At 44.9% G+C, this 24,856-nt stretch overlaps 1 protein-coding gene across 15 annotated transcripts in view; it reads right to left on the bottom strand.

Moving 5' to 3' along the window:
* plekha6 (pleckstrin homology domain containing, family A member 6) overlaps nt 1–24,856 on the bottom strand; it is a 291,418-nt gene that overhangs the window by 72,135 nt on the left and 194,427 nt on the right. For all 15 annotated transcript variants that reach the window (XM_052034357.1, XM_052034354.1, XM_052034352.1 and 12 more), the window contains 3 exons: nt 16,003–16,086; nt 7,706–7,841; nt 5,997–6,101 (listed from right to left, as the gene is read on the bottom strand). In XM_052034357.1, the coding sequence (XP_051890317.1) occupies nt 5,997–6,101; nt 7,706–7,841; nt 16,003–16,086 (325 nt within the window). The remainder of the gene's footprint in view (nt 1–5,996; nt 6,102–7,705; nt 7,842–16,002; nt 16,087–24,856) is intronic.

Genomic DNA, 24,856 nt, shown 5'->3' on the forward strand with positions numbered 1-24,856 from the left:
AAAACACGAGTAACACTGAGCTCCAATGAAAAGTCTTCAACTTTGAAACTATGCTCTTTTAATGTTGGGGGAGCAGGTAAGGGGTAGGGAGAACTTGTCAGACTGGGAAATAGAGAGAGAGGCAAAGTCATTGCTGAACTTGACTGTTTGGTGCCAGATAGGCAGGGAGGATGAGATCACATCACATGACCTTCCTGATACTGGGACGGCACACCAGACCAGGAGGGAGGTGATTAGGACTCAGATCATGAGGAATTCATTTGATCAATTTTTTCATTCGTTTCACACTTTCTTTACAAGAATGTGCTATCAGGAGAGGCCAGACAAACTTGGGCTCCTTTCTCTGGAGCAACAGAGACTGAGGGCTAATCTGTTGGAAGTATATAAAATTATGAGGGGCATAGATCAATATCTTTTTCCCATTATTGAGAGATCCAATACCAGAGGGCACGCATTTAAGGTGAGAGAGGGTAGGTTCAGAACAGACGTGAGGGGTACATTTTTTACTGAGAGAGTGGTAGATGCCTGGAATGCGTTGCCTGATGGGGTGGTGGAGGCAAATTCATTGGGGGCTTTTAAGAGGGCCTTGAATGGGCACATGAGTGAGAGGAAAATAGAGGGATATGGGCATTCTGTAGGTAGAAGGGAATAGCTATGTCTGCACAACATTGTGGGCCGAAGGGCCTGTCCTGTGCTGTACTGTTCTATGTTCTAATGTTTTTGCCCCAGATCTGGTCTTTTGAGCTTCCCCAATTTTAAATCTTCTACCACCGGAATCTGCATACCAACACACACCACGTGTTCCCTCTCGAGGAATACCCACTCAAACATGCTGAACATCCCCACTTGACCTTGCCCTCCCCGAGCCTGGTCAGGGCCAGAAGCAGTCCTATGTGTCTCAGGATCTTCTAAGATGCTGAAAAACAGTCAGCGATTCAAATTAAACACGGGACTACTTTTAAGGAACAGGAGCCTGCAGTGAGGGACGGCATCCTTACTGTGGTCTACTCCCAGCCATGCAAACCAGTTCTGCCCATTTCTACACTGACACCACATACCAGTTCTCATTGGTGGGTCGCAGGTGGAGAGCATCAGCAGCTTCAAATTGCTGGGTATTAACATCTCAGATGACCTGTTCTGGACCCAGCACATAGATGCAATCACGAAGAAGGCACGCCAGCACCTCTATTTTCTTAGAACCTTAAGGAGATTTGGCATGTCACCAAATACTCTAACTTCTACAAAATGCAATGTTGAAGGCATCCTGACTGGTTGCACCATGGCCTGGTACAGCAATTCCACCGCACAGGAACACAAGACGCTGCAGAGAGCAGTGGACACAGCCCGGCCCATCATGGGCACAGTCCTCCCCACCACTGACAGCATCTACAGGAGGTGCTCCCTCAAGAAGGCAGGATCTATCATCAAGGACCCCCCACCATCCTGGTCATGCCCTCTTCTCGCTGCTACCATCAGGCAGGAGGTCCAGAAACCTGAAATCCCACACTACCAGGTTCAGGAACAGCTACTTTCCTACAACCATCAGGTTCTTGAACTGACCTGCACAAACTTAACCCTACCTCAACAATGGAACACTATGAATCACCTCTGGCACTAACATGGACTTGTTTTTAATTGTTTGTGGGGTTTTTTACACAAGATCTTGCTTTTGCACAGTCTTTTTTATTCACCGTATGGTATAATTTTATGTATAATTTATGTGTAATTTACATTCTGAGTGTTGTCTGTACCTACATGTCTGTGATGCTGCTGCAAGCAAATATTTTATTGTACCTGTACCTCACCGTATTTGTGCACAAGACAATAATCTCGACTTGACTTGAAACATTGGAAGCAACGTACAGAGAACAGTTGGCCATATGCTACATTCCTGGAGGGATGCACATCCAATGTTAGATAAACAACACTGTTCCCACCCCTCTCCTATGCACAGGTGAGCAATGGTAGCTCAATACATTCCCCCAACTGCTCTGGAATTGTCTTGGCCTCAATGATCTTGTCATCGTTTTAATAAACTGGGCTCGATAACTTGGTAGATGGTTCAGTTGGCTCAGAATTTGTTGGAAGTCTCTCAATTTACGAAAAGGTTCTGTTCACTAAAACACACTTTAAAAAAAGAACACACTGCAAAATTGGTGAAATATTTCCCACGGTCCCAGTTGGTGGGGTCCTCTTTGGAAAGGAGGGAAGTATTCTCCAGAGTAGAAGAGTTTGGGAAATTCAATATTTGGTATAAATATAACTGACCTTAAGAGCGCATAGTAGACACTAATGGGCATATTAGACCTCTTCATAATATCTGTTCGAAGACTTAAATACAGCTGAAGTTTGAACCGACCAAGATCTTACTCTAGATCTTTTCATATTATGTCATTTCAAGAGAAATATCAAAGATTTAATTTTTCCATTAAAAATTAAATTTAAGCTCCATCCCTTTAGTTTATTATTTTTAAGAAAGAACACTGTTCTGAAGATCTTTGGTTCAAGCCCATTTCTCTGGGTCTTAACAGTAGACAGAATCACAGAAATTTGTAACACAGAAGGAGTCCATTCACTCATCATATCTATGCTGACCAAAGACAACGTAATCCTACTTCCCAGCTCTTGGTCCATTGTCTTGTAGATAACAGCTCACAAAATGGACATCCAAGTCCTTTCTAGATGTGATGAGGGTTTCTACCTCCAATACCCTTTCAGGCAGGGAGTGAAAATATTTCATGTTATCTGCTCTCTCATCTCCTTAACACTACACTGCTGTTTACTGACATCTCTGCTGAGGGAAATAGGTCTCTCCTATCCACTCTACCCAATCCTCTGATTTGGCTGAAGCATATACAGAGGCACAGTTTAATAAAACTCTTTGTCCAACTGACACCCCGCTGAATAAGCACCAGCTCAACCATCATAATTTAGAGTCACATTGGATCTGCTGATTGGGCAGCGAGGCATACTGTGACTGACCCTCCCACTGCTGGCAAAGCAGTAAACTGCACAGTCAGCTGCTGCTTGCTCAGCAGGAGAGAAGTAATGAAAATGAGGCAGGAGAATGGGACTCGAAGAGAGAAGCCGAAACACTGTTGTTAAGTACTTACTCCACTCACTGACACACAGAATGGTGTGTGTGGTGTAATCACAGACGCAGATGTAAAGGACCCACCTTAACATTCTGATACACAGAACAAATATAGGCCTGAGTTACTGGTTGAATCTTCCTCACACAACAATTCCTTGGAGCGCCCTAGATATAATCTTTCTACACTCAGCATCGAGTCCATCGATTTCCAAATTTTCTTACAACATGGAAGGAGGCCATTTGGCTCATCAACTCTATGCTTGCTCGCAGAGCAATCCTATTCCCATCAATTTTCCCACCCTACCCTGCCCCTCACCCTTACATCAGGGTAACTTAAGGCAGCCAATAAACCTGCACATCTTTGGGACGTGGGAGGAAATCAGAACATCCAGCGAAAACCCACAAGGTCTCTGGGAGATTGTGCAAACTCCACACAGACAGCACTAGAGGTCAGGATCAAAGCTGGGCAGCTGGAACCACAAGGCAGCCACATGACTGAAGTACTCGGAGAGATCTAGAAGAGGTATAAAAGGGAGAAACTGAACCTCTTCAGATAATGATTCTGTTCCCCCTTTTATACTGCCTCTTGACCCATCTTTCTCATCACATCTCATCTCATTATCTTATATTCTGTCATGAGGAGGACATTCAGTCCATCAAACTTACGCCAGCTCTCCAATCTCTTCCATTCTTCCCTTACCTCATTAAAACACTTTGCACCATCACCCTCTGCCATTTAATTTCTCCTACCTTGCATCCCATCAGTCTTTCCCTTCTGTTCACCCCACCCCCCTTGCCACTTTCTTTAAAAAACTTACTTTATCTCAGCCTCACCAGCTCCGACGACAGGAGTTGAGATTTTTTTCTATTTCTCTCTGACTTGCTCCATATTAATTATGCTCTGATTTTTGGGCATTGTAACGCTTCCACTACTTAAAACTCTTAAAAGATCGCAAATGTCAGTAACAGCCTGTCTAAAGAAGTAGCAGCGCCTTCATTCCACTTTAGAAGCAGCAGGCATTACTTGTTCCTCACACAACCATCACCCTACCTTGCAGCTGTGACCTCAGGGTCTAACTCTTAAAGGGATATACCACCATGTTTCAAGCCTCATTCCTCCAGCTACTGTGGAGTGTTGCCGATGCATCAATAAATGTTTTAATGATGGGAGGGTTAGTCTTAGAATGCTAGAAGGACTTTGACAGGCTCCTCAAGAACAGTGCCCAAGTGAGGCGTGACTTTTCTGTAAGTGGCCCAAGAGGACCCTCCAATCTACAGCCAGGTACACCTGGTAGGAAGTTGCCAGGGAGGTCCATGTCCAAATCAAAATCTAATATGAAACAGGTACCGGAATCCTAAAGTAAATACAAAAAGTGCTGGAGATACACAGCATCTGTGGAAAGTGAAATAGTTAATGTTTCAGGTCTGAGACCCTTCAACAGAACCGAGAAAGAGAAAAACAAGTTAGTCAAGGCAAGAAAAACGAGTTAATCAAGGCAAGAAAAACCACTGAGGATGAACAAGGCAAAAGGGACAAATGGAAATCATGTCGGAGAGCAGAGAACTTCTTGAAAGTTAGTGTCCCTGGAAGAGAAGTGGCAAAGAATTCAATAAGAAATTAAAATCAAGAAAAACTTGTTTGACCTAGACTAACTTGCTTCTGGAGAAGTGCGAGCTGCTGGAGGTGGGCCTAGGTAAATTTTCTGTATTGCTCTCTTGGCTGTGTGGACAGACAGAATCATAGAGCAATACCGTTCAGATACAGGCCCTTTGGCCCAACTGGTCCATGCGGATGACGGTGCCCACACAGCTAGTCCCAATTTCCTGCATTCGGTTCATATCTCTCTAAGCTTTGTCCGTCCACGTACCTATCCAAGTGCTTCTTAAATGACACTATTATAGCTGCCTCAATCACTTCCTCTGGCAGCTCATTCCATATACTCACCACCCTCTGTGCAAAAAGGTTGCACCTCAGGTCCCTTTTAAATCTTTCCTCTCTCACCCTTAACCCATGCCCCCTAGTTTTGGGGAAAAGACTGTTACCCCCTAACCTGGGGAAGATACTGTTACCTTCCACCTTATCTATGCCTCTCATAATTTTAAACATTTCTATAAGGTCACCCTTCGTTCTCCTATGTTCCAAGGAGTAAAGACCTAGCCTAGCCAACCTCTCCCTATAACTCAGGCCTTCTAGTCCTGGCAACATCCTTGTTAAATCTTTTCTGTACTCTTTCCTTTCCAGTTTAACCACATCTTTTCTATAATATGGTAACCAAAACTATACAGTACTCCAAGTGCAGTCTCACCAATGACTTGTACATCAGGCCAACATTTCTCTGTAGCTTTCTTGTAATGGTTATTTCAAATGAGTTATCCCTGCCATTAATGTAACTTTCTCATTGGTCTTCAGGTCACAAGCATGCCAGCACACAACAAGAAGGCACCCATGATCACAAGATGATTATACGCCAGCCTTGCTTGGCTGTTTTTGATACAAATGTGCTTGCTGAGCCATTTCAGAGGGAAGTTAGGAGCCAACCACATTACTATGAAATCTGCTGTCCTTACTAAGTCATACCAAATATGGACTGCAGATGTTCCTTTTAAAGACCAGTAATGAATGGATGGGTTTGTAATAACTGTGCAGCAGTTTCATGGTCAGCTGAATTTTAATTCCAAATTTATTTAATTAACTGAAATTAAGTTCCCCATCTGGCATGATGCAATTTGAACTGGTGTCTCCAGATTATTAGATGGTGTAGATTTGATCTTTAACACACTTTATTTATCAAGAACTTAAATGTATTTAGATGATGTTTTGCTCAAGAGACTTTCATCTGATAGATGTTTTTGTAATGATGCTGTATATTGGCATTTTCTCTCAGTACCGGGTACACCGTACCTGCTTGAACAACCAGCCACACTTCAGGACATTGGCTTTTGGATTCCTCTTCATGGAGTTCGACCTCTTGCCAAAGGAAGCATTCTTCTTTGATCCCCTGGAAGACTGTAAAGAGACAGGGGTGAAAACAACTGGGGTCACAAATTAAGACTTCTTCTGAAAGAGCACTAGATTCTTCCACTGTCATCAAATATGCTCACCACCCTTTCTAAAGGGGAGAAATTGATTGGGACTTCAATCATAAAATGAAAAGGAAACTTGCATAAAATTCACTGCAGCCTATTATCCCTGAGGTGCCAATCCATTGCAGATATCCTTATTGGTTTAACTGTAAGCTTCATCTCCAGGGACAGCTGGACGTGGACTAGAAGTGGGAGGAGAAGGATGTTCACTCTCCCCCAAACTGACCACGCCCAACCAGGACCAATTGATGGCCACTTTCTCATGCCAGGAACAGACCTGTCTCCCACGCACCCCACCACCGCCCCCCCCACCCCCCACCCCCCACCACCCACCACCACTCTGGACTCATCTATTCTCCTCCACACTGTGAATTCTACCTTAGAAATGGTATCTACTAGAAGTAGGTAGAAGAATTCCCGTGCTAGACAGCAGAATCCACACCCAGTGTAAGTGGTCTGGGCAATCGCCCTTCTCTGGAACCCTATGCCTCTATTCCCTGGAGGAAAACAAAGTGTTAATACTTCTCAGTGCAAAAATAAACCCTGTGACTTTAATGGAATGAAATCAGCTGACATCACCAAACAATTTTCATCAATAAGGCAGCAACAAACTCAGATAGTTCCCGACAGTTCCAACTGACCTGAAACTCTGGTGCTCGTCAATCATTCAGAGGAAGTTTTTCACAGCTCACTCCCTGACATACCCTCCACCACCTCGTGTATAGTCTCAGATCAGTTTTACCTTAGTTACACCATACTGTTTGGTCTGTTGTAGAATAACTGATAGAGACTGTTGGAATGATTAGCCAAATATTGTATTATCCTTGTATCAATGAAGCAGGAGTGACAGGCAAACACAAGACTTAATACATCTGTAGCAAGACTACTACAAGGAGGTCTGGTGTTTTACTAGCTCAAAGCTCCGAGCAGCAGAGAGAATCCATGCTGTACCATCAATAGATGCACGTGGAAATTCCAAACAACAATTTAAATTAAGTCAACTGTGAAAGTGCATCAGGCAACTACTCAAGATCATAAAACCCATAACCTACTTAATAACATCCATTTAACATGCCTGTTACAAAAGGTAAAGGAATAATAGGTAAGAAGGAATGGGTAAAAAGCAAAAAGGTTAAAGGAATAGCTGAATTTATACTGTACGACTATAAGCTGGAGAGACTGTGGTTCAGGTTGACATGAAATGAGCTTTATGAGACCCTTTTTGAGGAAGAACAGGGAATATATAGGATTAAACCAGTTTTAGGTACATTTCCAAACAGCCCATTGCAGTACACTAAATGATCCTCTGTTCTTTTGGTGGAAGCTTCATACTCCATTTTGACAGGCAAATACGTGCCTGTAAGAGTTATATTCACTCGTGTGTCTGCAGGTAAACAGAACCTACATTCATCCCCCAATTTGTCAGTTGTTCAACTGTATCCTGCATCACATAAGCGTTGTCAGCATATCCAGCTTTCCATCTCCAGGTGAGCACTAACCTGTACTGCATTGAAATACCACACCTACCTTGAGTGGCTGCTCTTGGGAGTTCTCCGAAACCAAAGTGTGATTGGACACCTCACTGGCGATGCTGATTGGGCGATGCCCTTCTCCTCCTCCTTCTCCTTGCACTTCTGTCCGGTTTGACATGTTGGACAAAGGTCTGAAATGTCAAATGTGTCATCCTTAGAAAATAGACTGAAAGAAAAGAATTCCCAGACACTGATTTAGTAGCTGACGTCTTTCTAGTGTGGTCATATTGGTACATGCCAAATGTATGTTCTTGATGAATTATTATAACACACCCAGAGTCATAGAGCACTACATCAAAGAAACAGGTCCTTCAGCCCATCTAGTCCATGCTGACCTGATCTTCTGCCTAGTCCCATCTACCTGCACCCAGATCATACCCCTCCAAACCCCTCCCATCCACATACCTATCCAAACCTCTCTTAAATGTTACAATTGAACCCGCATGTACCACTTCCACTGGCAGTTCGTTCCACACTCGCACCACCCTCAGAGTGAAGTAGTTCCCCCTCAGATTCCCCTTAAATATTTCACCTTTCACCCTAAACCTATGACCTCTAGTTCTAGTCTCACCCAACCTGAGGGGAAAAAGCCTGCATGCATTCACCCTATCTATACCCCTCATAATGTTGTATAGTTCTATAAGATCTCCCCTCATTCTCCTGCACTCCAGGGAATAAAATCCTAAGCTATTCAACCTTTCCCTATAATTCAGGTCCTCAAGGCCCGGCAACATCCTTGTGAATCTTTTCAGCACTCTTTCAAACGTATTGATATCTTTCCTGTAGGTAGGTGACCAGAGCTGCACACAATACTCTAAATTCGGACTCACCAACGTCATGTACAACTTCAACATAACATCCCAACTCCTGTGCTCAATGCCCTGATTTATGAAGATCAATGTGCCAAAAGGTCTCTTTACGACCCTATCTACCTGTGATGCCACTTTCATGAAACTATGGACCTGTATTCCCAGGTCCCTTTGTTCTACCACACAACTCAGACCCCTACCATTCACTGTACAAGTCTTACCCTGGTTTGTCCACCCAAGGTGCAACACCTCACACTTGTCTGCATTAAATCCCATCTGCCATTTTTCAGCCCATTTTCCCAGCTGGTCAAGATCACGTTTCAAGCTTTGATAGCCTTCCTCACTGTCCACTACACCCCCAATCTTGGTGTCATCCGCAAATTTGCTGATCCAGTTTACCACATTATCAGAATCATTAATATAGATGATAAACAACAATGGACCCAGCACCAATCCCTACGGCACACCACTAGTCACAGGCCTCCAGTCAGAGAGACAACCATCTACTACCACTCTCTGGCTTCTCCTGCTAAGCCAATGTTGAATCCAATTGGCTACTTCATCCTGAATGCCAAGCAACTTAACCTTCTAGACCTGCCTCTCATGCGGGACTTTGTCAAAGGCCTTGCTAAAGTCCATGTGGGTAACATCCACTGCCTTTCCCTCATCGACCTTCTTGGTAACCTCCTCAAAAGACTCTCTAAGATTAGTTAAATATGACCTACCACACATAAAGCCATGTTGACTACCCATAATCAGGCCCTATCCATATACTTATATAACCTGTCCCTTAGAATACCTTCTAATAACTTACCCATGACTGATGTCAGGCTCACCAGCCTATAATTTCCCGGCTTATTCTTAGAGACTTTCTTGAACAATGGAACAATATTAGCTATCCTCAGTCCTTCAGCACCTCACCCGTGGCTAAGGACGTTTTAAATATCTCTGCCAGGGCCCCTGCAATTTCTGCACTAGCCTCCCACAAGGTCTGAGGGGACACCTTGTCTGGCCCTGGGGATTTATCCACCTTCATTCACCTCAAGACAGCCAACACCTCCTCTCCTGTAATCTGGATATGGCCCATGACCTCACTACTATTTTGCCTCAGTTCTATATTCTGTGTCCGCCTCCAGAGTAAATACGGATGCAAAAAATTCATTTAAGATCTTCCCCATCTCTTTTGGCTCCATGCATAGATGACCATGCTGACCTTCAAGAGGACCAATTTTGACCCTTTTGCTCTTAATATAGCTATAGAAACCCTTGGGATTCTCTTTCACCCTGTATGCCAGAGCAACCTTATGTTCTCTTTTTGCCCTCCTGATTTCTCTCTGAAATGTTCTCTTGCACTTCTTATACTCCTCGAGCGCCTCATTTGATCCTAACTACCTATACCTGATATGCACCTCCTTTTTCTTTACCAGGGCCTCAATATCCCTCGATAACTAAGGTTCTCTAAGCCTGTTAGCCTTGCCTTTTATTCTAACAGGAACATACAGGTTCTGTACTCTCAATATTTCACTCTTGAAAGCCTCCCACTTACCAAGCATCTCTTTGCCAGAAAACAACCTATCCCAATCCACACCTGCCAGATCCCTTCTGATGCCATCAAAATTGGCCTTCCTCCAGTTTAGAATCTCAACCCTAGGACCAGTCCTATCCTTCTCCATAATTATCTTGAAACTAATGGAATTATGATCACCGAATCCAAAGTGTTCCCCTTCACTCACTTCTGTCACCTGCCCTGTCTCATTCCCTGAGAGGAGATTCAGTATCGCGCTCTCTCTAGTTGAGACCTCTACATATTAGAACATAGAACAGTATAGCACAATACAGGCCCTCGATTAAGGAAACTTTCCTGAACATATTTGACAAAATCTATCCCATCCAAGCCCTTTACAGTACGGGAGTCCCAGTCAATACATGGAAAGTTAAAATCACCTACTATCACAACCTTATATTTCTTGCAACAAATTTGTTCCTCTAAATCCCACTTACTATTGGGAGGTCTATAATATAGTCCCATTAACGTGGTCATCCCTTTCTTATTCCTCAGTTCCACCCAAATTGCCTCAGTAGACGAGCCCTCCAGTACGTCCTCTCTGAGCACTGCTGTGACATTTTCCCTGATGAGTAATGCCACCACTCTCCCTTTAATACCTCCCTCCCTCTCTATCATGTCTAAAACATCAGAACCCTGGAACACTGAGCTGCCAGTCCTGCCCCCCTGCAACCAAGTTTCATTAATGGCTACATCATAATTCCACGTGCTGATCCATGCTCTAAGTTCATCTGCCTTACCTACAGTACTCCTCGCATTGAAATAGACGCATCTCAGAACATTAGTCCTACCATGCTCGTCAACCAGTCGATTTCTTGTAGGCTTAACATCTACTTTCCCCACAGCCCCTCCACTTGCTGCCCTGCCACTCTGGTTCCCACCCCCCTGTGACTCTAGTTTAACCACCCCCCCACACGCCCAGGCAGCAATAGCAAACCTTCCCGCCAGGATTGTTGGTCCCCCTCCAGTTCTGGTGTGAGATACCTGCACAGATCCAAATTGCAATGTTGTATTTTAGAGAAATTTGGAGGCTTCAATGACTAAAATTGCTTTTCTTTTGCATAAAGTTGCTTTGTAGCTTAGCTGAGCAGAGAGCTGGAAGAACAGATCCAAGTGCAGGTGTGTGAATGTGCTGTGTTTGTACATCTGTTATGTTTCGATCCAATAGGGACTATATTTGGATATGCTATATTGGTATGTAACATGCAGCGTATCTGTATGCTTTGTTAAACCCAACTCTGATTCCAAGTTTCAAGTTAAATTAAGTCAAAAAGAAATATTAAAAGACTCATATTGAATCTTCTCCCATTTTATTTTGTAACCTGCAATCAAAGACTGTCGGATAGCTGTTGTGGAGATGTGCTCTGAATAAAAGCAATGTGACAATTCTCTGTGAAATCAGACACCCACACACACGTAAAGCTTCTTCACTGCTCTGTGCTCACAACTCAATGAAATAAACACTTTCCTTCCACCCCCCAACACATTTTCTTTGCTATTTTTCATTTCTTCAAACATTTTTCCCAGAAGGGAGCACACTGTATGGCAGAAACTATAGTTCATTCTCACTACCACTTTCTAACCCAAATTTTATATCTGCTAAAAATTAACTTTCAATTTTTTTAAATTTTCATTTTGTTTCATATTTTCCCTACGTTAGAGAAGGAGGCCATTCAGGCTATCAAGTCTACGCCAGCTCTCCGAGCAATACCATCAATGCCATCCCCACTCTCTTCCCTGCAACGTATTCCCTCACACGTGCCAAGTCCAGGTGAAGGGCCTTGACCAGAAATGTCGACTGTCCATTTCCCTGCACAGATGCCACCCGACCCACTGAGTTCCTCCAGCATTTTGTTTGTTGCTCCATGCCCATTAACAATCTGCGATTCTACCGCCCGCCACCCACACCTGGGGGACTTTACAGGAGTTGATTAATGTGACAATGAGCACGTCTTTGGGAATGTAGAGAAGCCACCAGAGTACCAGAGAGAACCAGGGAAAACGTGCAAGTTCCACACAGACAAGACCCAAAGTCAGAATCGAACCCAGGTCACTGGTATTGTGGGACAACTGCTCCATCTGCAGCACCATTGCACGATCCTGAAAGATCTGACGCCACCACCCAAATGAGAAGCGGGGGGAGTCTCCTCGGTGCACTGGCCAATAATTATCCCTCAGTGAACATCACTGAACTAGAGAAACATTGAATTCTCCCACTTTAAGTAATCCCCACCCCCCTTCTTCACACACCCCTCCCCACCAAGCTTCTTCTCTTCTTTCCTTTCCTAGCCTCTTTTTTCCTACCTATTCTCCCCCTTTCTCACCATACCTTTGACCCATCCCCCGGTGGATCTGCTCTCCCCTCCTCCCCCACACTTGCCTATCACTATCTCTTACCTGCACCTACCTATCACCAACTTGTGCCCACCCCACCTCCCCTCTTTTGTCCACCTCTCACTGCTCTGCTTTTCCCTCCTATGTATTGGGCTTCCCCTTTTCCTATCTTCAGTCCTGAAGAAGGGTCCTGACCCGAAATGCTGACCATCTGCTTTTCTCCACGGATACTGCCTGGCCTGCTGAGTTCTTCCAGCATCGTGTTTTTCATTGAACCAGATGATGGGATCACTGTCACACTGCTGTTTGCAGGAGCCTGCAGTGCTCCCTACATTATAGCTTACGAATTATGATGCAGAGAGCAGCCATTCAGTCCATTGGGTTCATGCCAGCTCCCAACAGAGCAAGCCCATTGGTCCCTTTCCCCTGACACTTATTCTCTCTCACATACCTATCAGCTCCCCTTTGATTCTATGCCACTTATTTTCACTAAGAGCCAATTAATCCGCCAGCACATCTTTGGGATATGGGAGGAACTCAAGAGCAAATGGGGAACCAACTCCACACAGACAGCACAGGGTCCAACCCAGGTCACTGGAGCTGTGAGGCAGCAGTACTAACTGCTGTACACCATGCCACCCTTTTGTTTAAATACTTTTGAAATACACATATAGGTCCTCCTCAGCTTACGAATGCCCGACTTATGCACAGCCTTAACATACATAGAGTCAGAGAGCTATACAGCATGGAAACAGGCCCTTCGGCCCAACTTGTCCATGCCCACCAATGGCTAGTCAGCCCTCTGAGCCTTCTCTGCCATTCATTGACTGATCTTCCATGTCAGCACCATTTTCCAGCTCTATCCCCACACCGCACACTTTCCTTAATATCCAAAAGATTTTTGCTTTTCATGAGCTCAATGACTCAAGCCTTCACAGCACTCCGGGACAGAGAATTCTGCAGGTTTACCACCCACTGTCAGGAGATTTCTCCTCTCCTCAGCCCTAAATGACTGACTCCTCATTCTGAGACTGTGCACCCGGTTCCAGACTCCTCTGTCAGGAGAAACATCCTTCCTACATCCAACCTGGCAAGCCTTGTAAATTACAGCGAGATCTCTTCTCGTTCTCCTGATACCCTGGTCTAACTCAACTGGATCATTTGGGAGACTGGGGGAATGGATTTGCTGGCTGCAACCATCTTTTGCCGAGTGGGAACACGGTTCACGGCCACAACTTGCGAACCGTTCGGGTTACAAACAGTTCACAAGAACAGAACCCTGTCGGAAACTGGGGAGCCCCTGTAAAAAGTGACAGTGAGTACCCTTCAAAATTACTTTGTTGGCTGCAAGATGTTTTGGGACATGCCAAAGTGCAAAAGACATAATTAGAATGTTTCAAAATAGCCTCACAAGACCTTTTACATCTAACTAAGGGGGATTCAACAGTCTACAGTTCATTAATATTATCAACAGCACAGCACTCCATCAGTTCTGAATGACTGGTTGAGGTTTTGTGTTGGGTTCTCTAGAGAGGGTCTAGGTTTTGTGTTGGGTTCTCTAGAGAGAGACTTGACCCACAAACTCCTGCCCTAGAAGGAAGAGTGCTATTCACTGAACCATGGGTCGATCAGTTCTCTCAGCACTGGGCTCAGCTAAATTACAAAGCAACATCTTCATGTTAAAGAAATGTAACTTCAATTGATAAAACTTCCAATTTCTACCAAAATCCCAAACCAACTTATTCATTGTCGATGGTGAAGATTTAGTTGCACCATGGGTTCAAGTTCAATCCACAGTGCCCAAGTCAGTTCCTACAAAAATATTTGGATTTCATAATTGCCTTCACGATGAGAACATTGCTTCAGAGTGTGAAAGGCTGAGGTGCTTGTTCTGCCTTAAACCATGAATGTCAATTATGATTTATCGAAACCACAGTTCACACACAATAAACTACTGTCAGGGTATTTAACATAAACACACAAATACACACACACACCTATATCCCATAGCTGGCCAACCTGGCAAACAGGTGTGTGTGAGAGAGACAAACAGCAAGTTTCATCACGTTGTGGTTTACATCATTATTGGCAGTTATCTGTCTCAAAAGGTCAGGAGACTGGGCATTAACTTGGGTTATCGGGTAACACCACAGATTCTGATGAAAACTCATCAACCTAAAACATTAGAGCAACAAACGATCTGCTGGAGGAACTCAGCCAGTCAAGCAGCACCTGTGGAAACAGAAACCAGGCAATGTTTCGGGTCAGCGAGGAAGAGTTGACTGGTTTCTCTTTCCACAGATGCTGCTTGACTGGCTACGTTCTTCCAGCATTTCTGCTTACATTCAGTTCCCAGCATACGTAGTTTTAAGGGTTTTCCTACATTAAATACAAACTCATTTATTGGCATGCTTAGTCTGTACAGCCCAAAAGGTTTTCAAGCCACTAAAAATAACAAATGAATGTATGTGTAAGAAGCATCCTGACAGGTACTTGAGTCACCAAGACATAGAAGGCTATGGACCTAATGCAGGTATATCGGATTAGTGAGGATGGGTACAGCAGGCAGCATGGGCATTCTGTGTTGTACAACTCTTCGACTCTCGGATCTACCGATGGCTATAGCATGGTTTTTGGGTCTTAAAAAATGTTCCCATTAGTTCCAGAGATAATTATCAATTGGGAAGATCCGCATGGGAACATTTCTGCAAAGCACAGCTAATCCAATATCAACCACCTTACACCAGCACTTGGCCTCAAAATTACTGCTTCATGGTTTTGCTCCTTCAGCTCAGCTCCTCAATGTTAACAACAACAACAACTACATGCATCTATGAAGTATTTTCCGTATAGTGAAGTACCCAAAGGTGCTTAAGAGGTGAGCCACCAAACAGAGTTTAATATGGAGTCTTGTGACAAGAGAATAGAGCATGCGCCAAAAGAATGTTGAAAGAGGTAAGTCTTTGGGGGTGTCTTAAAGTCAGCATGGTGGAGAAGCAGAGGGGTTTACGGAGAGAATCACTGACGTGAGGGGATTTGGTCCTGGAGGTACCAATAGTGCAAAAACAATGTCAGGGTGACATAACAGGCCAGATTAAAATAACGTTCCAACGATTTCACCTTAACTGCCAAGTTGCAGCAACATGTCTGAATCATAGTCAACATGAGCAAGTTTACTGTGTTGCTGTACAGTCTCTGGAGTAGTTCTGCTTCAAGGAGAGCAGAATAAAGAAATGCAACTGGGAACAATCAAGGGACGTGCAAGTGAGTGAGTGAGCGACTGACTGGCTGAGCGAATGTTGGTGGGTGGCTAACTGGGTGAGTAAATAGGGGACAAGCGAGCGAATGGGGTTGGGTAAAAGAAGCAGTGAAAGGTGAGTGGATGGAAGTGTGCGAGTGGGTGGGGAAATGAATGAAAAGAAAGAGAGAGAGGTGAAAGAACAAGTGGAATGGGAGGCAACCAGGGCCCATAGAACCAGATACATTTGGCTGAGGGAGGGGGAGCAAACTCCCGAGAACTGGAACCTTACAGAGAAACAGAAAACTGGCCGCTAATACAAGGAGACCAGATCCTGAGGGACTTACTTGTCTTCCAATTTGAAGATGCAGTTCTCAATGGGAACCACCCCTGTCACTGGGTCCTGGAATGTGGTAGTTCTTTCATTGTGGCTGAAACACAAAAGAAGAGTTTCATTAAAACAGCAGCATTCACTTTAATGGTTAACCCTTGCAGTGAGAAACATACATTATGGTCACCAACTCTAAACGTTTGACAGCTTAGTTGCCACATCTTAAGGATGTGACTTATCCCTTTTGCCAACACTGGGTGAGAACCACTTCCCACTTATGGTTGAACATTCGTTGACAAAATATTAGATATATTGTGTAAAAGGCTGACTACAGAGCAGGGGGTTCGGGGCTCATGAGGGGAGGTTCTAGGAACATGCAGACCTGGGAACCACGGCCTGCTAAGGTTTTTAACCAGGCTCCAACAAAACTCTCACCGAGCTCCAAGATGGTCCTCAGAAGTACAGCAATACCAGGACGGGTGACCGGGAGATTGGTAAGAGGTAGGTTTTGAGGGGCAATTTGGTGGGGGGGGGAAGAGGGGGGAAGAGGCAGTAGAATCAGAGCAATTTAGATTTCAAAGCTTAGGACCTGGGCAGTTAAAGCCATGGTCTTAATCATTGAGTGATGAAAAATAAGGGATGTGCAAGAGGCCAGTGTTACTGGACTATCGGGGTTTGGGAGAGGAGATGAGAAATCGTAGGATCTCTCAGCTTCCACATGGGACCTGAAAATGCCCAAGAATTTGAAAATAAAAGCATCGACAAGTCAGTGGCCAATGTACATCAGTTAGTACATGGGTGATGGATTACAGATTACCATTATCCCAAAGGATTTTGTTCCAATTCACTTTTGGGACCTGAGCATCATTAACAAGACCAGCATTTATTGTCCATCCCCAATTACCCATGAGAAGGTGTGATGAGCTGCCTTCTCAAAGTGCTGCAGTCCTTCTCTGGAAGTATTCCTACTGTGCTGTTGGGAAGGGGGTTCCGGGATTTAGATCCAGTGACAATAAAGGACTGATGATAGATTTCCAAGTCAGGATGGTGTGTGACTTGCAGATGGCAGTGTTCCCATACATTTACTGCTCTTATCCTCTTTGGTGACAGAGGTTGTGGGTTTGGGACATGTTGTCAGGGTAACTGCAATGCATTTTGTAAATGCTACACACTGCAGACACGAGGTGATGGAGAGGGTGAATATTTATGGTGATGGATGGGGTGCCAATCAAATGGGCTGCTTTATCCTAGATGGTGTTGAGCTACCTGAGAGTTGTTGGATCTGTACTCACCCCAGCAAATGGAGAGTGTTCATCATACTCCTGACTTGTGCCTTGTGGATGGTGGAAAGGCCTTGTGGTGTCACTTTGTGCAGGTAACCCCCAGCTTCTGACCTCCTCTTGTGGGCACAGTATTTATATGGTTGGACCAGTTGAGTTTCTGGTCAATGGTGACCCACAGGATATTAATGATGGAGAGCTTAATGATGAGCTTGATGATGGCGATGCCATTGTAAATCGAGGATAGATGGTTAGACTCTTTTGTTGGAGATGGGCAAGCACGGTAGTGTAGCGGTTAGTGTAACGCTATTACAGCACCAGCGACTCGGGTTCAATTCCGGCCACTATCTGTTAGGAATTAGTACGTTCTCCCCGTGTCTGTGTGGGTTTCCTCCGGGTGCTCCGGTTTCCTCCCACATTCCAAAGGTGTATGGGTTAGGAAGTTGTGGGCACGCTATGTTGGGGCCGGAAGCGTGGCGACACTTGCGGGCTGCCCCCAGAACACTCTACGCAAAAAAGATGCATTTCACTGTGTGTTTCGATGTACAAGTGACTAATAAAGAAATCTTATCATTGCCTGGCACTGCTGTGGCAGGAATGTAACGCCACTTATCAATCTATGCCCAAATGTTGTCTAGGGCTTGCTGCATGCAGACATGGGCTGCCTCATTTGCAGAGGAGTTAACCAATAGAATTGAATATTGTGCAATCAGGAAACACCCCTATTTCTGACCTGATGGTGAAAGAAAGGTCATTGGTGAAGCAGCTAAAGATGGGCAGGACAGGGACACTGCACTGAGGAACTCCTGCATTGATGTCCTACAGACAGGATGACCGACTTCCGAAAACCTCAGCAGTCTGTCTTTAAGCAAGTGGTGACTCCAACCACTGGAGTGTGATATTCTGCATTCTGTTATTGCTTTTCCCTTGTACTAGCTCGATGGTTTGAAATGATCTGTATGGATGGCTGTATGAAATGATCTGTATGTTTTTCACTGCATCTCAGTACATGGAACAATAATAAACCAATTCCAATTTTCCCTTTGATGCCCATTAACTTCTTGATGACACACTTGGTAAAATGCTGCCTCGATATCAAGGGCAGTAATTCTGGAGTCAAAATTGCTGAACCATCGTACATAGATTATGTTTCTGTACCATGAGTCACTATCACTACATTACCCCGCATCATAAAAACAGTGACATGTTTCCTATCAGTGAATGACAGAAACCATGCACAGCGTTCCTGTAAGGCAACTAAACCAATTTACCAGCTATTGCTTGAATGATGTAGTCCTGCCATTGGAGACAGGATGAGTAGCAGGAGTAGGGATGAAGTTGAGCAGAAATAATGTTATTCATGGAGTCATATATCACAGAAACAACTCCCTTTGGCCCAACATGGTCATGACTACCATCAAGTACCCATCCATATTAATCCCATTTACTGTAGCTTTCTATGCCTTGGCAATTCAAGGGCCTGGACAATGCCAAAATGTAATGAGAGCCTCTACCTCCACCACCCCATCCATCAGTGTTTTCCAGATACCATCCATCCTCTGAGTGAAAAAAATTCTTCCCTAAATTTAGGGGAAGGAGCAAGAGATTTAGAGGGAATCTGTTTCACCCAGAGAGTGGCGAGTACCTAGAATGCACCGCCTGAGAGATGGGTGGAAGCAGTCACTGACAACATTTGAGAAGTGTCCAGACGAGCACTTGAATCACCCAGGCATAGAAGGTCATGGACCAAGTGCTGGAAGATGGGATTAATATGGTTGGGGGCCCACTGGTCACCGTGGACGTGGTGGGCCAAATGGCCTGTTTCCCTGCTGTTCTCTATGAAATCCCATCAAACCTCTTACCTGTTACCCTAAATCTATGTCTTCTATCTCCTCTGCTATGGGGGAAAGTTTCCCACCATCTACCCTATTAATGCCTCTTCATAATTTTGCATACCTTTCAGGTCCCCCCCCCCCCCACCGATTTATCGGTCATTGAACCATTGATTGGAGACATATCTCCATGTATGAAGCCCACATTCCATGCATGTGTAAAAATAAACAAAACTAGCAGCTGGAACCAGAGAAGACATTTCTTTTGGAGATACAAGAGACTGCAGATGCTGGAATCTGGAGCAACAAACATTTTGCTGGAGAAACTCAGCAGGTCAAGCAGCATCCGTGGGGGAAAAGGGAACTGTTGATGCTTTGGGTCAAAACCCGAAACGCCGGCAGGATATTTCTTTTTAAATGCAGTACCTTACCATGGAGGGATTTGCCTAGAAGTAGAAGCAGATTCAAGAGTAGCTTTCAAAATGGCATTAAGATAAGATACCTTTATTAGTCACATGTACATTGAAACATACAGTGAAATATATCTTTTTGCGTCGAGTGTTCTGGGGGCAGCCCACAAGCGTCGCCACGCTTTCAGCGCCATCATAGCATGCCCATAACTTCCTAAGCCGTAAGTCTTTGGAATGTGGGAGGAAACCGGAGCACCCGGAGGAAACCCACGCAGACACAGGAGAAGGTACAAACTCCTTACAGACGGTGGCTGGAGTTGAACTCGGGTCGCTGGCACTGTAATAGCTTTACACTAACCTTAGAAAGAGCAAAGGGGGAACTGGAAAGCAATTAGAAAGAACCAGTGCAAGGACATTGGGTCTAACAGCCTTGTTAGTGCTGGTTCAATCATTACTTTCCCCATATTACAGGTAGACCAAAATCAGTGCTTTAGTCAGCTGAGCTGGACTGCCCCAGCTCACCAATTAACTCAAACACAGTGAGATGCAAACAAACACTCGTCTTACACCGTCACTGCTCATTGTTGCCAAGGCAGAACAAAGACTTGAAATGATAACAGTCTCTTCTACGAGGACAAGGAGTGACGCCCACATCCAATACTCAAGCCAACTCCCACTGCTCAGCAGTCTTTAGTTTCCTCTAAGCTTCAAATAAAATGGATTCCTTAAAAACCTCCAAAAATACCAAAGCATCAAGGATCCGAACAAGAAGTTCTGTACGGCTGGCACACGTTCATGAAAAGAATGCAACAGTTCCTCATGTAAGGGTCACTTACCTTGTTAAAGAATTACAGGAATATTTCCTGTACCGCATCAAAAAAAAGAGAAATATGCATCTCTGAAATCCTATTTCAGGGGACTCAATGTTGCAATCCTCTAAACTGTTGTTCCATTTAGAAAACATCTCCCAAAATTGCATCTTAACTCTGTAATGAGTGGTGCACTCTGCCAAGCACATCCTTACGTTGGCTAACTCTTCTGAAAATTCCACGCTTGGTTACTCATTCTGTAAACACCTCCTCACTACCCACTTGTTATTGTAGTGCTGACAGCAATCATCAAACCATTGTCATATTACCCGCACCCCTCCACCCCCTTGCTGGGTCATTTATTCTGTTACAGCCCGTCTCGTCTATCAGGATCCTTCACACCTCAGCCCACCACTGTCGCTATACGTGAAAATGTTCATTGCAGCTTCTCCCTGGTCCCGTGATGGTGAGTGGACATTAAGGGCTTTTGCTGGACTTTGTAGCAGAGCCATCGATACAGTATCCTTTATACACTGTGCAGTCCTATGAGCTTGACTCCTGGTTTCTCCATCCACGGATGCTGACTGATCTGGTTGCATCACAGCCTGGTATGGAGGCTCCAATGCACAGGATCACAAGAGGCTGCAGGGGGTTGTAGACTCAGCCAGCACCATCATGGGCACAACACTCCCCACTATCGCGGACATCTTCAAGAGGCAGTGCCTCAAGGCGGCAGCATCCATCACCAAGGACCCTCACCACCCGGGGACATGCCCTCTCCTCGTTACTACCATCAGGGAGGAGGTACAGGAGCCTGAAGACCCACACTCAATGATTCAGGAACAGCTTCTTCCCCTTCGCCATCAGATTTCTGAACAGTCCATGAAACAGTCTACCTTATCATTAATTTTTTGGCACTATTTATTCTTCTACATAAATTAATTATTTTCTAATTTATAGTAATTTTATGTCTTTGCACTGTACTGCTGCCGCAAAACAAATTTCACGTCATACAAGTCAGTGATAATAAATCTGATTCCGATGAGCATTTCTGTAACTATTTCCATTTTCCAATTTCTTGAGAGAGACACAAGAGACTGCAGATGCTGGATCCTGGAGAGGGTTTTGACCTAAAACGTCGACAATTCCTTTCTTCCCACAGATGCTGCTCGACCCACGAGTTCCTCCAGCTGATTGAGCGTTGCTCCGGATTCCAGCATCTGCGATCTCTCGTGATGCCACTGCAAAGTCCCATCACGGTATGCCGACTTTGACAGAGTTTTCTCCTCTCTCCAACGGGAGTTCTGCGAGACCCTCTCTCAAGCTCCCGCTCCATGGTTTCCACTGCTCTCCAGCTCTTTGATCACATTCTTACCAAGAGGATTCCTGATGCAGGGTTTCAACCCGAAACATTGACAATTCCTTTTCTCTCACAGATGCAGCTCAGCCCAGTGAGTTCCTCCGGCAGACTGTTCATCACTGTGGGGTTTTTTTTGAGTTGCATTTCCTCGGCTCCCTCATAGTCTAAATGTCTGTCAGCTTCTACCTTGAATATATTCAATGACCCCCCCCCCCCCCCCCCCCCACCCACCTCCAGAGCTTTCTGGGATGGAGACTCTGGAGTCACATCCCTCTCAGAGAAGAAATTCCCTCATTCTGGAACTATAACCCTGGTTCTAGATACCTCTCTAGGGGAAACATCCTCTCACCATCTACTCTGTCAATCCCCCTCCAACTCCAGCCTCCCAGACAATCTTGACCCACTGCAACTCGCATCGCCGAAACAGGTCTACAGCGGACGCCATCTCCCTGGCCCTACACTCAGCTCTGGAGCATCTGGACAGTAAAGACACCTACGTTAGACTATTGTTTATTGACTACAGGTCTGCCTTCAAGACAATAATCCCAAGCAAACTTGTCACCAAACTCCGAGACTTAGGACAACACCTCCCTCTGTAACTGGATCCTTGACTTTCTAACCAACAGACCGCAATCAGTGAGGATAGGCAGCAATACCTCCGGCACGATTATTCTCAACACTGGTGCCCCGTAAGGCTGCGTCCTCAGCCCTCTACTCTACAGTACTCCCTATATACTCATGACTGTCTGGGCAGATTCTGCTCTAACTCCATCTATAAGTTTGCAGATGATACCACCGTTGTAGGCCATATCTCAAGTCATCAGCAACTATAATATACAGGGCTTCTTTATCTAAGTCATTAACAGAGATCGTAAGTAATTAACGTCTAGGCTGATACCCCACCAGATACTGTTTGGCAATCTACAAGTGACATTTATTCCAACTTTATATAGTCATAGAGTTACACAGCGTGGGAACAGATCCTTCGGCCCAACTCATCCATGCCGACCCAGGTGCCTAGCTGAGATAGCCCCATTTGCCTGGGTTTGGCCCATATCACTCTAAACCATTTACCTGTCTAAATGTTTTTTAAACATTATAATTGTACCCATTTCTACCAGTTCCTCTGGCAGCTCGTTCCACATACCTATCACCCTCAATATGAAAAACCTGCCCCTCAGGTCCCCTTGAAATCTTTCCCCTCTCACCTTAAATCTATGCTCTCTAGAACATAGAACATTACAGCACAGTACAGGCCCTTCGGCCCATGATGTTGTGCCGACATTTTATCCTGCTCTACGATCTATCTTATCCTTCCCTCCCACATAGCCCTCCATTTCTCTATCATTAATGTGGCTATCTAAGAGTCTCTTAAATGTCCATAATGTATCTGCCCCGACAACCTCTGCAGGTAGTGCATTCCACAAGCCCACCACTCTCTGTGTAAAGAAAACTTGCCTCTGACATCCACCCTATACCTTCCTCCAATCACCTTAAAATTGTGCCCCCTCATGTGAACCATTTTCTCCCTGGGAAAAAGTTTTAGACTACTTTACCTTGGCAGAAAGACTGCGGCCATTCACTTTATCTACACCCCTCATGATTGTATATACCTCTACAACGTCACCCCTCAGCCTCCTACACTCCAGGGTCAAAAAACAGCGTATCCAGTCACTCCTTATAACTCAAGACCTCCAGTCTCAGTAACATCCTTGCGAATCTTTTTGCACCCTTCCAGTTTAATGACATCCTTCCTATCGCTAAGCAACCAGAACGGCACATAATACTCCGTGTGGTCTCACCAACATCTTTTACCATTGTATCATGACATCCCAACTCCTGTACTCAGTGCCCTGATCGATGAAGGCAAGTGTGCCAAATGCTTTCTTTACCATCCTGTCTACCCACGTCGCCACTTTTAGGGAACTATGTACTTGTACGCCTAGGTCTCTCTGTTCCACCACTTTCTGTTTTTTGTTGGTTTGTCGATCCATAGCACCCTTGTGAGTCACATCAGTTTGCAGTTAACAACCCTTGGCATATCTGAGATCAACAATCCAAGCCCGTACCAATTGGCCACAGTGCCTTACAACAACAGAATTATTTCCCACTCACCCCCCCAAAGAGTTTTCACTGTTGCGTTATTTGAAATGTGACAGCCTTATGAGATAATGACCAAAATAATTTGTTTTGGTGATGTTTGGTTATTGTGGGGACAATTATTGGGCAGGAAATGGGAACAGCTCCCTTGCTTCCCCTCAGACAACACTCTGGATTCTTTTACATGGTTTAACATCTCGTGTAAAAGACAGCACCTCGGACGGTGTAGCACTCCCTCACCTCCAGAGAGGGCTTGGATGCACAGCCTTGTGGCTTGCTGAAAATGGCTAACAATGTTTTAGAACAAGGAAACTGTGCAGACTCAGGCCTGGATAGTACCTGGAAGAGACTGCTGAGGAAATCCAGGTGGAGAGAGAGGCCAACAGGTCACTCACTCACCCATGATACACATCCCAGTGGATGCAGAGGGCTCGAGACTGACTCTAACATTGAGACCATGATAAGTTAGGAAAGACCGAACATAAAACCAGGTCTTCCTTCAGAGAATTTCCCCATTCAACAGCATGCGATGAATCTGTTCGGGAGGATTACCATAATCAACAACTCTGTCTTGATTCACCTGGCCAATGTTTAACCTTCAACCATCTCACTCAGGAAACAGATTTATGTGGTCAAGTCATTACTGTTTGTGGGAGCTTTCTGTGCACAGTGATGCTACTCTTTGAAATATTTTACTTTAGAGATCTTTGGTCGCATGTCTCATCTGAAAGACCCCCTCTGAGAGTGCCACACTCCTTCAGCACTGCATTGAGCGAGTCAGCTTGGAATCTGTGCTCATCTCTCTGAACTCAAGGTGAGATTGTCATCACTTAGTCACAGCTGTCACCCACCACATTCAAAGACTTCAGCTGAAGTCTTCCATTACAGACAGCGCTCCTGTGCAGCTTATCAGGCCTTGTGGTTATCAGATCCACACCAACACCTGGCAATGTTTGGGATTTGATGATCAAAACAGCAATACCTACCTCCCTACCCTGGGCCTCTTGTTCAGCACAGGTGCTAGTAAAGGGAACAACCCAGTTCCCTTTGCGTCAGGAACAGCCTAACTGCCGTGAAGA

This window comes from Pristis pectinata, chromosome 20 (genome assembly GCF_009764475.1).
Source record: "Pristis pectinata isolate sPriPec2 chromosome 20, sPriPec2.1.pri, whole genome shotgun sequence".
In the NCBI taxonomy this organism is placed as follows: Eukaryota; Metazoa; Chordata; class Chondrichthyes; order Rhinopristiformes; family Pristidae; genus Pristis; species Pristis pectinata.